This window comes from Salmo salar, chromosome 10 (assembly GCF_965601325.2).
Source record: "Salmo salar chromosome 10, fSalSal1, whole genome shotgun sequence".
Classification (NCBI taxonomy): domain Eukaryota; kingdom Metazoa; phylum Chordata; class Actinopteri; order Salmoniformes; family Salmonidae; genus Salmo; species Salmo salar.
The window spans coordinates 47060001-47074215 of NC_138300.1; the positions used below are offsets into that span (position 1 = coordinate 47060001).

Below are 14215 nucleotides of genomic sequence, written 5' to 3' on the forward strand. Positions count from 1 at the left end.
TCAAGTTAAAAGCATTACTACTCATTTAAAACGGTATGTTTTCATTAGGCTAATAACTGAAACTTCTCAATGAATTCACCAATTGGAATATTTAGTAGGATGTCATTTTAAACATGCTGAAATATGTTGAATACATGCGGCAGAAACACATCTTATTCAAAACAAAAACATTTCACATTGAATCAAAATAAATTCTTCCTACTGATTAGTATGAGTAACGGACAGCAGCGTACCTTGAGTGACTGGATCTCACTGAGCTGCTCTCCCGGCATCATGCTCTCAGACAGTCCCTTCAGCTTCTCCTCCAACCCCCCTACTTGACTCTGCAGCAGGCTCCTCTCCTGCAGAATACTGTTGATCTTGGCGTTGATCTCCAGTGACAGGTTCCGGATCTCCTCGTTGTTAGCCTTCAGGAACGTGGTGGTCTTCTTCAGCTCCTCCTCTTCCTCCTTGATCTCTGAGGTGACCACGGAGAGCTGGTAAAAGGAGCGATCGAAGTTGGTCAGCTTCTGGAAGATGTCGTTAATCTGGGCCTTCGTCTTGTGAACAAAATCCCTGAGGCTCTGACCCAGCTGGAGCAAACCGTTGGCCAGGAGACGGACATCGTCCAGCATAGCGAAGCGGGACTTGGCCTCAGCTGGAGGCTGCGTCTGGGGCTGGAGTTGAGAGGGCATGGTGGGATAGACCCTGGAAGAGTCCCGAGGAGCTGCCTGGGCTACAGACAGACCAACCAGGAACAGGAGGCAGAAGAGCTTCATGGTTAAATCTCTCTGTGTGCAAGAAGACGACAAGAAGTAGTCTCGCTCTATTGCTTTCACTCTCTTCTTCCTCTGTCCTACTCTGTCTGGACTTCTCACTCAGTCTCTCCCTCTACCTCTCTCTCACTCACTCCCCCTCTCTGTCTTTCTGCTAGAAAGATTTGAGAGCAGCAGACAGGTCTGTGTTATATACCCCCGTCCCGCAAGGGGAGGGGAGATTAGTTGCTCATTAAGCCCTGTTATGCTTGAGCTACTGTGCCCCCTGAAATCCCCTTGGGAGCCCCCTCAGTCCCCCGCCCTCCAAGAACAAACAAATCATGTAGTGAGCGAACAGCAAATACACCCCTTCAGCACAACAGCACCCCCCCCTCTCCTCTTTATACCCACCCTACTCCCATCTGCACTACTCTGCTTTAGCTGACCAGCAGAAAGCCAACAATGGAAGGCCATCAGAGTTTTGATGGATCATTCGTCCCAATCAATCTCAGATCTCACCTCATAGCAGCCACACCTCACCGAGATTGATAATACAGCATCCAGTTGATGTCTCTGGATTTGATTTAACATCCTGCTGAATCAGCCCGGCATTACTCTCCCTGGGGCCTCTTGCCGGGTCTAGATGAGGTGTACTGGATGTACTGGCGGATTGATGTCATCACTAGGTTTTGCTGTAGTTTGCATTAGGGGGGTGGGGTGGGTGATGTGCTAAATTTGAACATGTATGAACTTATCATCTTGGTTATTGTTTGATCATTCTATTCTGATTTAATGTAGTCTAGTCTTTCCAATCTTTGTCTGAACATCTAGTGACTTCTACTGAAAAGATAAACAGGAGGAAACGTGCTGACTTGCCTGCACCTTTTTCAAGCACTCTTTGGCATAGTGTGTCCGCTCGTAAAATCTATTTTGATGGGAACTCTTAGTCAGTGTTTTGTTCTTGGCTGTTCGTTCCAAAACCACTTTACCATTACTGTTCATACTGTACATCCACTAATGATTATTACGAAGGTGGGCCTAAATTCCTGTGGCCTTCTGTTGCCGTATTGAACTCCATTCTAGTTCTGTAATCTGACAGGGCTGCGATCAGCGTTTCTCTTTGTGTGCATCCTTTGTTCTTCCTACTTAGCCAAGATTATCTTAATGCTCCCAATAATCTGACTACTTTGAGCTTTTGGTCGCACTGTCTCGACAACATGTTTCAATGTGGTTCAGTGACTCTACATCATATGTGGGCTACTTTACTGCTATTGGGTGGTGGATGGAGAGAGTGGGGGGCCTCTAACAACTGACCTTTTAGCTTGATTATCCAACTGATGAGAAAGCTATGCTTCATAATGGGGTTTACACATTTTGAAAACCCCCAAAATGTTTAAATGAAACGCCAGTAGATGACGAGGAAACAGTGTTGGACAGCAACTTCCCTACAACGGCGTTACTTGCTGACACATTGTGGAGAGGTAGCTAGCTTCTCCTTTGTCAGAGCAAAGTTGTCCGAGTGAAATGTTATCATGTATGTTTACTGTAGTGCATGACTAAACTCACCATGCTGTTACAGACACAGGTAACTCTGGTTCATAGCACTGTAGATACACTGGCTATTTACTCATGTGTAAAGAGTGCAGAGACCTCTGGCTGCAATATGTTATTAGTAAGAGTGAGTTTCTGAGCAAACACATTTCCTATCTGATTCTGAGCTGTGCTTGTTTATCTTAAAGCTGGCTACATGATTCCTTACTCCCTATACAGTGCCTTCAGAAAGTATTTACACTCCTTGACTTTGTCCACATTTTGTTGTTACAAAGTGCGGTTTAAATTGATTTAATTGTCGTGTTTGTCAACGATCTACGCTAAATACATTTGTATATAAAAAAAGAAAAATTAAACGGTAATATATCTTGATTAGATAAGTATTCAACCCCCTGAGTCAATATATGTTAGTATTACCATTGACAGAGATTACAGCTTTGTAAGTCTGGATAAGTCTCTAAGAGCTTTCCACACCCATTTTATTATTTTCAATATTCTTCAAGCTCTGTCAAATTGGTTGTTGATCATTGCTAGGCAACCATTTTCAGGTCTTTGTCATAGATTTTCAAGCAGATTTAAATCAAAACTGTAACTCGGCCACTCAGGAACATTCACTGTCTTCCTGGTAAGCAACTCCAGTGTAGATTTGGCCTTGTGATTTAGTTTATTGTCCTGCTGAAAGGTGAATTAATCTCCCAGTGTCTGGTGGACAGAAGTATTGCTCTAGGAGTTTGCCTGTGCTTAGCTTCATTAAGTTTATTATTTTTCTTCCTTAAACTCCGTCCTTGTAATATGGAGTATTACAAGCATACCGAGGGAGATTGACAGTTCTTTTGTGTTTCTTCCATTTGCGAATAATCGCACCAACTGTTGTCACCTTCTCACCAAGCTGCTTGGCGATGGTCTTGTAGCCCATTCCAGCCTTGTGTAGGTCTACACTCTTGTCCCTGACATCCTTGGAGAGCTCTTTGGTCTTGGCCATGGTGGAGAGTTTGGAATCTGATTGATTGCTTCTGTGGACAGGTGTCTTTTATACAGGTAACAAGCTGAGATTAGGAGCACTCCCTTTAAGAGTGTGCTCCTAATCACAGCTCGTTACCTGTATAAAAGACACCTGGGAGCCAGAAATCTTTCTGATTTGAGAGGGTGTCAAATACTTATTTCCCTCATTAAAATGCAAATCAATTTATAAAATTTTTGACATGCGTTTTTCTGGATTTTTTGTTGTTGTTATTCTGTCTCTCACTGTTCAAATAAACCTACCATTAAAATTATAGACTGATCATTTCTTTGTCAGTGGGCAAACGTAAAAAATCAGCAGGGGATCAAATACTTTTTTCCCCTCACTGTACTTTGACCTCTGTCTGACCTTTTAGAATGAACCCAGGGGTCTTTTAACCTATCTTCACTGAAATGTCCATGGTTCATGCCATGGGTCAGCAAACGGCAGGATTGGCCACTTTGGGTGCAGGCTCTTGTTCCAGCCAAGCACTAATACACCTAATTCATCCAATTCTAGGATCCAGTTGATTAGTTGATTTGATCCCTCATGCCATGATTCATAACTACTACTGTAGCTAATAGTAACCTATTCTGTTGAGCTGCTGTGTTTTAGGGCTGGAGTTCCCTGACATCACTCTCTCCCTGCGTGCCATGCTTTGTGCCCTCCCAACAGGCTGTGTTTCACCTGCCTGGTGTCTAGGACTTGGCCTTAATCTCTGTCTGTAGACACAGTAAACAATGAACTGCTCCCTTTGTGTACCCGTAGGGGGATGAGGATGGTGGGGTTGTGTACCCACTGGGAAGGGGAGGTGGCTGGGGTTAAAGGGGGCTGTGTGGGGGTGGGAGGCCCAGGGGTTTTGAAACAGTGCTTAGGCATGGCTTGGTTTGGTAACATACACAGCTACTCTGAGTCAAGTCATTTATTAACCTGAGATGAATCTGTTGAGGCTGAAGGACCAAGAGGAGAGAATTGACCGTGTTGCTAAAAAGGAAGCCAGGTCCATAGGTGTGTATGAATGGCTTCTGCCTGGAGGTTATTGCAATTACATAATTCTAAAATCAGCATGGATGCCTAAATAAAGAACAAGCAAGTTGGAAAAATGTACCCCTTTTTACCTAAATGTCATTGAGACGTGACCAGCTAGTAAGAAAGACATTGACAGACGTGACCAGCTAGTAAGAAAGCCATTGAGACACGTGACCAGCTAGTAAGAAAGCTATTGAGACACGTGACCAGCTATTAAGAAAGCCATTGAGACACGTGACCAGCTATTAAGAAAGCCATTGAGACACGTGACCAGCTATTAAGAAAGCCATTGAGACACGTGACCAGCTATTAAGAAAGCCATTGAGACACGTGACCAGCTATTAAGAAAGCCATTGAGACACGTGACCAGCTATTAAGAAAGCCATTGAGACACGTGACCAGCTATTAAGAAAGCCATTGAGACACGTGACCAGCGAGTAAGAAAGCCATTGAGACACGTGACTAGCGAGTAAGACAGCCATTGAGACTAGAAGTCGACCGACTATGATTTTTCAACGCCGATACCGATTATTGGAGGACCAAAAAAAGCCTCTACCGATTAATCGGCCGGTTTAAAAAAAAAAAAATGTTTACAATTTTTTTTTAAATTGTATTTTATTTTAATTTCTTTGTAATAATGACAGTTACAACAATACTGAATGAACACTTATTTTAACTTAATATAATACATCAATAAAATCAATTTAGCCTCAAATAAATAATGAAACATGTTCAATTTGGTTTAAATAATGCAAAAACAAAGTGTTGGAGAAGAAAGTAAAAGTGCAATATGTGCCATGTAAGAAAGCTAACGTTTAAGTGCTTTGCTCAGAACATGGGAACATATGAAAGCTGGTGGTTCCTTTTAACATGAGTCTTCAATATTCCCAGGTAAGAAGTTTTAGGTTGTAGTTATAATAGGAATTATAGGACTATTTCTCTCTATACGATTTGTATTTCATATACCTTTGACTATTGGATGTTCTTATAGGCACTTTAGTATTGCCAGTGTAACAGTATAGCTTCCATCCCTCTCCTCGCTTCTACCTGGGCTCGAACCAGGAGCACATCGACAACAGCCACCCTCGAAGCAGCGTTACCCATGCAGAGCAAGGGGAACAACCACTCCCAAGTCTCAGAGCGAGTGACGTTTGAAACGCTATTAGCGTGCACCCGCTAACTAGCTAGCCATTTCACATCGGTTACACCAGCCTAATCTCGGGAGTTGACAGGCTTGAAGTCATAAACAGCGCAATGCTTGAAGCATTGCGAAGAGCTTCTGGCAAAACGCACGAAAGTGCTGTTTGAATGAATGCTTACGAGCCTGCTGGTGCCTACCACCGCTCAGTCAGGCTGCTCTATCAAATCATAGACTTAATTATAATAAACACAGAAATACGAGCCTTAGGTCATTAATATGGTCGAATCCGGAAACTCATCTCGAAAACAAAACGTTTTTTCCTTGCAGTGAAATACGGAACCGTTCCATCTTTTATCTAACGGGTGGCATCCCTAAGTCTAAATATTCGTGTTACATTGCACAACCTTCAATGTTATGTCATAATTACGTAAAATTCTGGCAAATTAGTTCGCAAAGAACCAGGCAATGAACGCAAGAGCAGTGACACAATTTCATGTTAGCAGGCAATAGTAACTAAATATGCAGGTTTAAAAATATATACTTGTGTATTGATTTTAAAGAAAGGCATTGAGGTTTATGGTTAGGTACATTGGTGCAACGACAGTGCTTTTTTCACAAATGCGCTTGTTAAATCATCACCCGTTTGTCGAAGTAGGCTGTGATTCGATGAGAAATTAACAGGCACCGCATCGATTATAGGCAACGCAGGACACATTAGATAAACTAGTAATATCATCAACCATGTGTAGTTAACTAGTGATTATGTTAAGATTGATAGTTTTTTATAAGATAAGTTTAATGCTAGCTAGCAACTTACCTTGGCTTCTTGCTGCCCTTGCGTAACAGGTAGTCAGCCTGCCATGCAGGCTCCTCGTGGAGTGCAATGTAAGGCAGGTGGTTAGAGCGTTGGACAAGTAACCAGAAGGTTGCAAAAACGAATCCCTGTATCCCCCCTGAACAAGGCTGTTAACCGCCGTTCCTAGGCCGTCATTGAAAATAAGAATGTGTTCTTAATCTGACTTGCCTAGTTAAATAAAGGTGTTTACATTTTTTTTTTTTATCGGCAAATCGGTGGCCAAAAACACCGATTACCGATTTGTTATGAAAACTTTAAATCGGCCCTAATTAATCGGCCATTCCGATTAATCGGTCGACCTCTAATTGAGACACGTGACCAGCTAGTAAGAAAGCCATTGAGACACGTGACCAGCGAGTAAGAAAGGGAACAGCGAAGGGAGAATGAGTGGATTAGGGATTCTCATGGTTTGACTGTCGTCACAGCTGTGGTCCTTGGTGACCCTCCCACGCGGAGGGATCTACGTCACTGTGGTCAGGCCGCTGCGCTGCGGCTCTCTCTGACTTCCTGTGGCTGTCACCCTGGAAACCCTTCACCGTGTGTGTCCAGCTTGTTGACTGAAGCCCAGCTGATGTTGGACCTATGTGCTACCTCAATATTGTCCAAGAGAGACTAGAGACACTTTTCTTTGATGGAAAATATCTATGCAAATTACATCTTTCATCGGTAGTTTAGTCTTGTCCCCCCCCCCCCGCACCCTGAGGTGGGTCATCCCAGAGAATTTAGGTCAACTACGGTTTGTGTGTATCCAGAGTGATTGACAGAACGAGCCTCCCTTCTCTGCCAATCAGTGCCCACAGATGCCTACAGTGATAGCCTTGCTCACTCCAAACACTGACCTATTGATGACTGTACAAATCAGATACTACTGTACAAGTGTTTTGTATTATGGTCCGCTGTGATATGTACAGTACATTATATGAGGTATGTATGTAACATCCTGAGGTGAATGGTGAGGGGACAAGGTTGGGAAATTCACTCAATGACCTGTCAAAGTTGCTGCTATGTCGGTTGAGCTCATGTTTTTCTGTTTAGTTTGAAAATGTGTGTGTGTGTGTGTGTTCGTTCCAGGAACCTACTGTATGTGAACCCACACAGCCTGAACTTCGCCAACCGTCAAGGCTCCGCCCGGAACATCACAGTGAAAGTACAGTTTATGAACGGGGAGGACCCCAACAACGCTATGCCTGTAAGCAGTGATGTATTGTACACATGTAGGTACTCTCTCTCTCTTCTCTCTCTCTTCTCTCTCTGTGTGAGTGCTAACACACTCTCTCTCCCCCAGGTGATTTTTGGGAAGTCCAGCTGTGGAGACTACACCAGAGAGGCATACACTGCTGTGGTGTATCATACCAGGTGAGGCTCTTAGACTTTAATTGTGTATGAAGTCTGCTTAGGGCCTTTCCTACAAGCAGATGAACTGGTATTGAGTGAGCTGATGTCTTAGCTGGTCTATCGCACGCCGTTCATGTCTGCTATGTTCTGAGGCCTTGTTAAGCATCAGTCGAAAAAAAAAGTGATCACATATTTGGTAAGGTTCCACCTTTGCTCTTTGGATGTTTAGCTACAATCCCAGCGGCCAGCCAATAATGTTATCTTTCCCATTGGGGACAAGGTTACTGCTGCTCCAGTCCTGCTCCTTCGCTCCGAAGGAGGTTCATACCCTTCATCCACAAACAAACAAACTATTTTGTCTTCTCCGTGAGAAAATGCTCGCTGCTTCTTTCTTTGGACTATTAGGATGTTTATTCCTCTAAACTGTTCTCATTCCTGTGCGGCCCTAAATAACCATGTCATTTAGAGCCCGTTCTCATTCCTATGCGGCCCTAAATAACCATGTCATTTAGAGCCCGTTCTCATTCCTATGCGGCCCTAAATAACCATGTCATTTAGAGCCCGTTCTCATTCCTGTACGGCCCTAAATAACCATGTCATTTAGAGCCCGTTCTCATTCCTGTACGGCCCTAAATAACCATGTCATTTAGAGCCCGTTCTCATTCCTGTACGGCCCTAAATAACCATGTCATTTAGAGCCCGTTCTCATTCCTGTACGGCCCTAAATAACCATGTCATTTAGAGCCCGTTCTCATTCCTGTACGGCCCTAAATAACCATGTCATTTAGAGCCTGTTCTCATTCCTGTACGGCCCTAAATAACCATGTCATTTAGAGCCCGTTCTCATTCCTGTACGGCCCTAAATAACCATGTCATTTAGAGCCCGTTCTCATTCCTGTACGGCCCTAAATAACCATGTCATTTAGAGCCCGTTCTCATTCCTGTACGGCCCTAAATAACCATGGCATTTAGAGCCTGTTCTCATTCCTGTACGGCCCTAAATAACCATGTCATTTAGAGCCTGTTCTCATTCCTGTACGGCCCTAAATAACCATGTCATTTAGAGCCCGTTCTCATTCCTGTACGGCCCTAAATAACCATGTCATTTAGAGCCTGTTCTCATTCCTGTACGGCCCTAAATAACCATGTCATTTAGAGCCCGTTCGCATTCCTGTACGGCCCTAAATAACTGTCATTTAGGGCCTGTTCTCATTCCTGTACGGCCCTAAATAACCATGTCATTTAGAGCCCGTTCGCATTCCTGTACGGCCCTAAATAACTGTCATTTAGGGCCTGTTCTCATTCCTGTACGGCCCTAAATAACCATGTCATTTAGGGCCTGTTCTCATTCCTTTCTCAGATCTTCTCAATACTTTTGTAGATGTTTATTCCTAAAACCAACCATTCAACTCTGGCTCTGTTATGCCTGTTGTGTTTCCTATGCAGGTCCCCAGACTTCCACGATGAGGTGAAGATCAAGCTGCCGGCCTCTCTGACTGACCACCACCACGTCCTGTTCACCTTCTACCATGTCAGCTGCCAGCAGAAGCAGAACACTCCTCTGGAAACCCCTGTAGGATACACGGTAACTTCTGTGGACACGCGTGGAAATGCACACACACACACACATGCACACGCACTTCATACAAGCACACAGGTATAAACATTAACATGCCTTTATTGTTTTTCAGGCCTAATCATGTTTTTCTCTCCTTCCTCAGTGGATCCCCATGCTTCAGAATGGACGTCTGCGTACAGGAAGCTTCTGTCTGCCGGTGTCTCTAGAGAAACCTCCCCAGTCCTACTCTGTTCTCTCCCCTGACGTTCCTCTACCAGGGATGAAATGGGTGGATAACCACAGAGGGGTGTTCAATGTTGAAGTGACGTCCGTTTCCACCGTCCACACACAGGTATAGCCCATCACAACCGTACGTTTGACGGTATACCGAAACATTTGTACTTGTTCGATACTAGAATATGAAAACCCGGTGTGGTCCTAGAATTGTTGGTACTTTCGGGACTTCTGTCAAATGTCTCACGTCCTTTACTGATTTGAGAGGGATCAGGTCTATCAGCACAGCTGATGTCCCTGCTCAGTGACTGCTCCACGTACTCATGGCTAGCTCTAGTCTGTCCTGAGGAACCACTGGGAGTCTGGACTGAATCATGTTAACTCCCCTCTCATACTGACTCTAGTCTGTCCTGAGGAACCACTGAACCCACTGGGAGTCTGGACTGAATCATGTTAACTCCCCTCTCATACTGACTCTAGTCTGTCCTGAGGAACCACTGGGAGTCTGGACTGTATCATGTTATCTCCTCTCTCATACTGACTCTCTGTCCTGAGGAACCACTGGGAGTCTGGACTGTATCATGTTAGTTAACCTCTTGGGGCTAGGTGGGACGCTAGCGTGCCACCTGTGGTGCACTCCATCAACAGCAGGTGCATTTCAAGAGCGGCAAATTTGAATCCAAATAAATGTCAAAATTCAAATTTTTCAAAAATACAACTATGTTACACCATTTGAAAGATAAACATCTCCTTAATCTAACCACGTTTTACGATTTCAAAAAGGTTTTACGGCGAAAGCATAAATTTAGAGTATGTTAGGACAGTACATTTACAAGAGTTGTGTGTAATGTTTTGTCAAGTCAAAGACAGGGTCACCAAAACCATAAAACCAGCTAAAATGATACACTAACCTTTTACAATCTCCATCAGATGACACTCCTAGGACATTATGTTAGACAATGCATGCATTTTTAGTTCTATCAAGTTCATATTTATATACAAAAACAGCGTTTTACTATGGCATTGATGTTGAGGAAATCGTTTCCCTCCAATAACCGGCAGTCAAGTCAGCGTCACAAATTAAATAATTAAAATTAGAAAACATTGGTAAAATATTATATTGTCATTTAAAGAATTATAGATTTACATCTTTTGAACGCAATCAACTTGCCAGATTTAAAAATAACCTTACTGGGAAATCACACTTTGCAATAATCTGAGCACTGTGCCCAGAAAAATACGCGTTGCGATACAGACTAGACGTCATGTTGGGGAGATCTAAAATCGAAAATACTATGTAAATAATCCATTACCTTTGATTCTCTTCATCAGATGTCACTTCCAGGTATCACAGGTCCATAACGAATGTAGTTTTGTTCAAAAAAGCTCATCATTTATGTCCAAAAATCTCCGTCTCGTTAGCACATGATGTAAGCCAGCCGGACTTCTCGTCATGAACGAGGGGAAAAAATATATTTCCGTTCGTTCAAACATGTCAAACGTTGTATAGCATAAATCATTAGGGCCTTTTTTAACCAGAACATGAATAATATTCAAGGTGGACGAATGCATAGCCTTTTATAACGTATTGGAACGAGGGTACCCAACATGAAGTAGCGCGCCAGGTGTCTAATGGGACATCACCGTTCCATGGCTCTTGTTCGGTCAGATCTCCCTCCAGAAGACTCAAAACACTTTGTAAAGGCTGGTGACATCTAGTGGAAGCAATAGGAAGTGCCAAAATATTCCTAAACCCCTGTGTTTTTCAATGGGAGAGGTTTAAAGTCAATACAACACATCAGGTATCCACTTCCTGTCAGAAAATGTCTCAGGGTTTTGCCTGCCAAATGAGTTCTGTTATACTCACAGACACCATTCAAACAGTTTTGGAAACTTTAGAGTGTTTTCTATCCATATATAATAAGTATATGCATATTCTAGTTACTGGGTAGGATTAGTAACCAGATTAAATCGGGTACATTTTTTTTATCCAGACGTGCAAATGCTGCCCCCTAGACCCAACAGGTTAACACACTTGAATAATGCAACACGGCATGTAGATATGTTGGAACAGTTCATTACTGTAAGCAAAATAAAGTATACAGCTGAAGCTAACATCACCTTCCTTCCCTAGTACCTTGTTTTTGATGATATACCAACCATAATGCAAAATATTACTGATTTCAAAGTTAATTGTCATCAAATACTTTACATTCACTTCATCTTCCCCCACCTCATGTCTCTCCCAGTCAAGACCTTATTTGCTCAAGCCTCGAGCTGCCTGTGTGTGAGAATGACGTCATGGGGCTTAAAGAGACGGTGCACACTTTTAAAAAAGAAGAGATTGCTTCTTCTATGCAAATGTTATTGACCAGTGCAATTAAATGAGTCCCAAATGGAAGGGAAACATTGTTTTTCATCTGTAGCGCCATGAAATCAGCCAAAACAAGCTCATTGAATGAAAACAGTCCTATTGAATATGCACTCACCTGTATTTGGGGTGGCAGGTAGCCTAGTGGTTAGAGTGTTGGACTTATAACTGAAAGGTTGCAAGATCAAATCCCCAAGCTGACAAGGTAAAAATCAGTCGTTCTGCCCCTGAACAAGGCAGTTAAACCACTAGGCCGTCATTGAAAATAAGAATTTGTTCTTAACTGACTTGCCTAGTTAAATAAAGGTAAAATAAATAATTGTGAATAGACCTAGGCTACATCTTGATTTACCCTGTTTAACAATAGACTAGAGATTTACCATTCCATTCCAAATTATTACTATTATGCTGTTAGATTGGTAAAAAACAAAGTCTAATTGATTGTATAATTTGATTAATTAATGCATAGATTCAAAAATGTCAAATCCATATATTCTGAGACTTTGCCGTGGTGTCATTTTGGTATCGAGTATGGTGACGGCATCGAGTATGGTGACGGCATCGAGTATGGTGACACTAAGCCTGTTATCAGTATCAAAGTCCAAATTCTGGTATGATGACTACTAGGGCTGTTATGGTGACTGTATTAACACCACACCGGCAGCCATGACTGCAGTAAAAGTCTACGTGATGGTAATGTCCTCTTATGCACTCGGAACATGTGTTAGTAGTACCCAACTCGCTAACGATCATCAGTTCGCTAATGGCCTGGTACTCAGGGCTACGTTGTCCTAGGCTTAGGTTACGCTAGGCTTAGGTTACGCTAGGCTTAGGTTACGCTAGGCTTAGGTTACGCTAGGCTTAGGTTACGCTAGGCTTAGGCTACGTTGTCTAACTACTCTGACTCCCTTGCAAATGCAATGGAAAATCACATCAGACTTTTCATTGAAACAGTATCCTGGTTTTAATACCGTTTACTCCCTTCCTTCTGATCAATTTGAAGAAAAGGTTGAAACTGAGTGGAAAACATGGTCGTTGTGGATGTTGTTTCAAAGCCAAACACAATGAAATGGACAGCTCTTTCTAAGCTGAGGATTAATTGAAATCACCCGTATGCATATTAGAGTCAATGCATAGGCTTATATACACTACATGGCCAAAAGTATGTGGACACCTGCTCATCGAACACCTCATTCCAAAATCATCGGCATTAATATGGAGTTGGTCCCCCCTTTGCTACTATAAGTCTCCACTCTTCTAGGAAGGCTTTCCACTAGATGTTGGAACATTGCTGCAGCAATTTGCTTCCGTTCAGCCACGAGCATTAGTCAGGTCGGGTACTGATGTAGGGCGATTAGTCCTGGCTGGCAGTCGGCATTCCAATTCATCCCAAAGGTGTTAGATGAGGTTGAGGTCAGGGCTCTGTGCAGGCCAGTCAAGTTCTTCCACACCGATCTCGACAAACCATTTCTGAATGGACCTCACTTTATGCACGGGGGCATTGTCATGCAGAAACAGGAAAGGGACTTCCCCAAACTATTGCCACAAAGTTGGAAGCACAGAATTGTCTGGAATGTCATTGTATACTGTAGAATTAAGATTTCCCTTCACTGGAACTAAGCGGCCTTGCCTGAACCATGAGTAACAGCCCCAGACCATTATTCCTCCTCCACCAAACTTTACAGTTGGCATTATGCATTCGGGCAGGTATCGTCTTCCTGGCATTTGCCAAACCCAGATTCGTCCGTCGGACTGCCAGATGGTGAAGCGTGATTCATCACTCCAGAGAATGCGTTTACTCTGCTCCAGAGTCCAATGGTGGCGAGCTTTACACCACTCCAGCTGACGCTTGACATTGCGCATGGTGATTTTAGGATTGTGTGCAGCTGCTCGGCCTTGGAAACCCATTTCATGAAGCTCCCGACGAACAGTTCTTGAGCTGACGTTGCTTCCAGAGGCAGTTTGGATCTTGCAACCAAGGACAGATTTTTACGCTCTACGCGCTTCAGCACTCGGTGGTCCTGTTCTGTGAGCTTGTGTGGCCTACCACTTCGTGACTGAGCCATTGTTGCTCCTAGACATTTCCACATCACAACAACAGCACTTACAGTTGACCGGGGCAGCTCTAGCAGGGCAGAAATTTGACAAACTGACTTGTTGGAAAGGTGATATCCTGTGACGGTGCTACGCTGAAAGTCACTGAGCTCTTCAGTACGGGCGATTCTACTGCCAGTGTTTGTCTATGGGGATTGATTCACTGTATGCTCAAATGTATACACCTGTCAACAACGGGTGTGGCTGAAAAAGCCGAATCCACTAATTTGAACAATTCAGAATTGGCATACAATTATAGTGAATTTGTACTTGATTTTGAATAGCCTAGTAAAAGGAGTTATATGAATTAAA

General features: G+C 43.2%; 2 protein-coding genes across 21 annotated transcripts in view; one reads left to right on the top strand and one right to left on the bottom strand.

Moving 5' to 3' along the window:
* Positions 1 to 932, bottom strand: part of angptl3 (angiopoietin like 3) — a 10111-nt gene extending 9179 nt beyond the window's left edge. Inside the window, exon 1 of one of the 2 annotated variants that reach the window (XM_045687827.2) lies at positions 234 to 932. In XM_045687827.2, coding sequence (XP_045543783.1) covers positions 234 to 758 — 525 coding nt within the window. In that variant the 5' untranslated portion in view covers positions 759 to 932. The remainder of the gene's footprint in view (positions 1 to 233) is intronic. The other variant, XM_014123452.3, reaches the window with a different exon arrangement.
* The window catches only part of dock7 (dedicator of cytokinesis 7), a 131604-nt gene that overhangs the window by 23526 nt on the left and 93863 nt on the right, over positions 1 to 14215 (top strand). For all 19 annotated transcript variants that reach the window (XM_014123453.3, XM_045687815.2, XM_045687814.2 and 16 more), the window contains exons 15-18: positions 7383 to 7500; positions 7597 to 7667; positions 9093 to 9231; positions 9368 to 9556. In XM_014123453.3, the coding sequence (XP_013978928.3) occupies positions 7383 to 7500; positions 7597 to 7667; positions 9093 to 9231; positions 9368 to 9556 (517 nt within the window). The remainder of the gene's footprint in view (positions 1 to 7382; positions 7501 to 7596; positions 7668 to 9092; positions 9232 to 9367; positions 9557 to 14215) is intronic.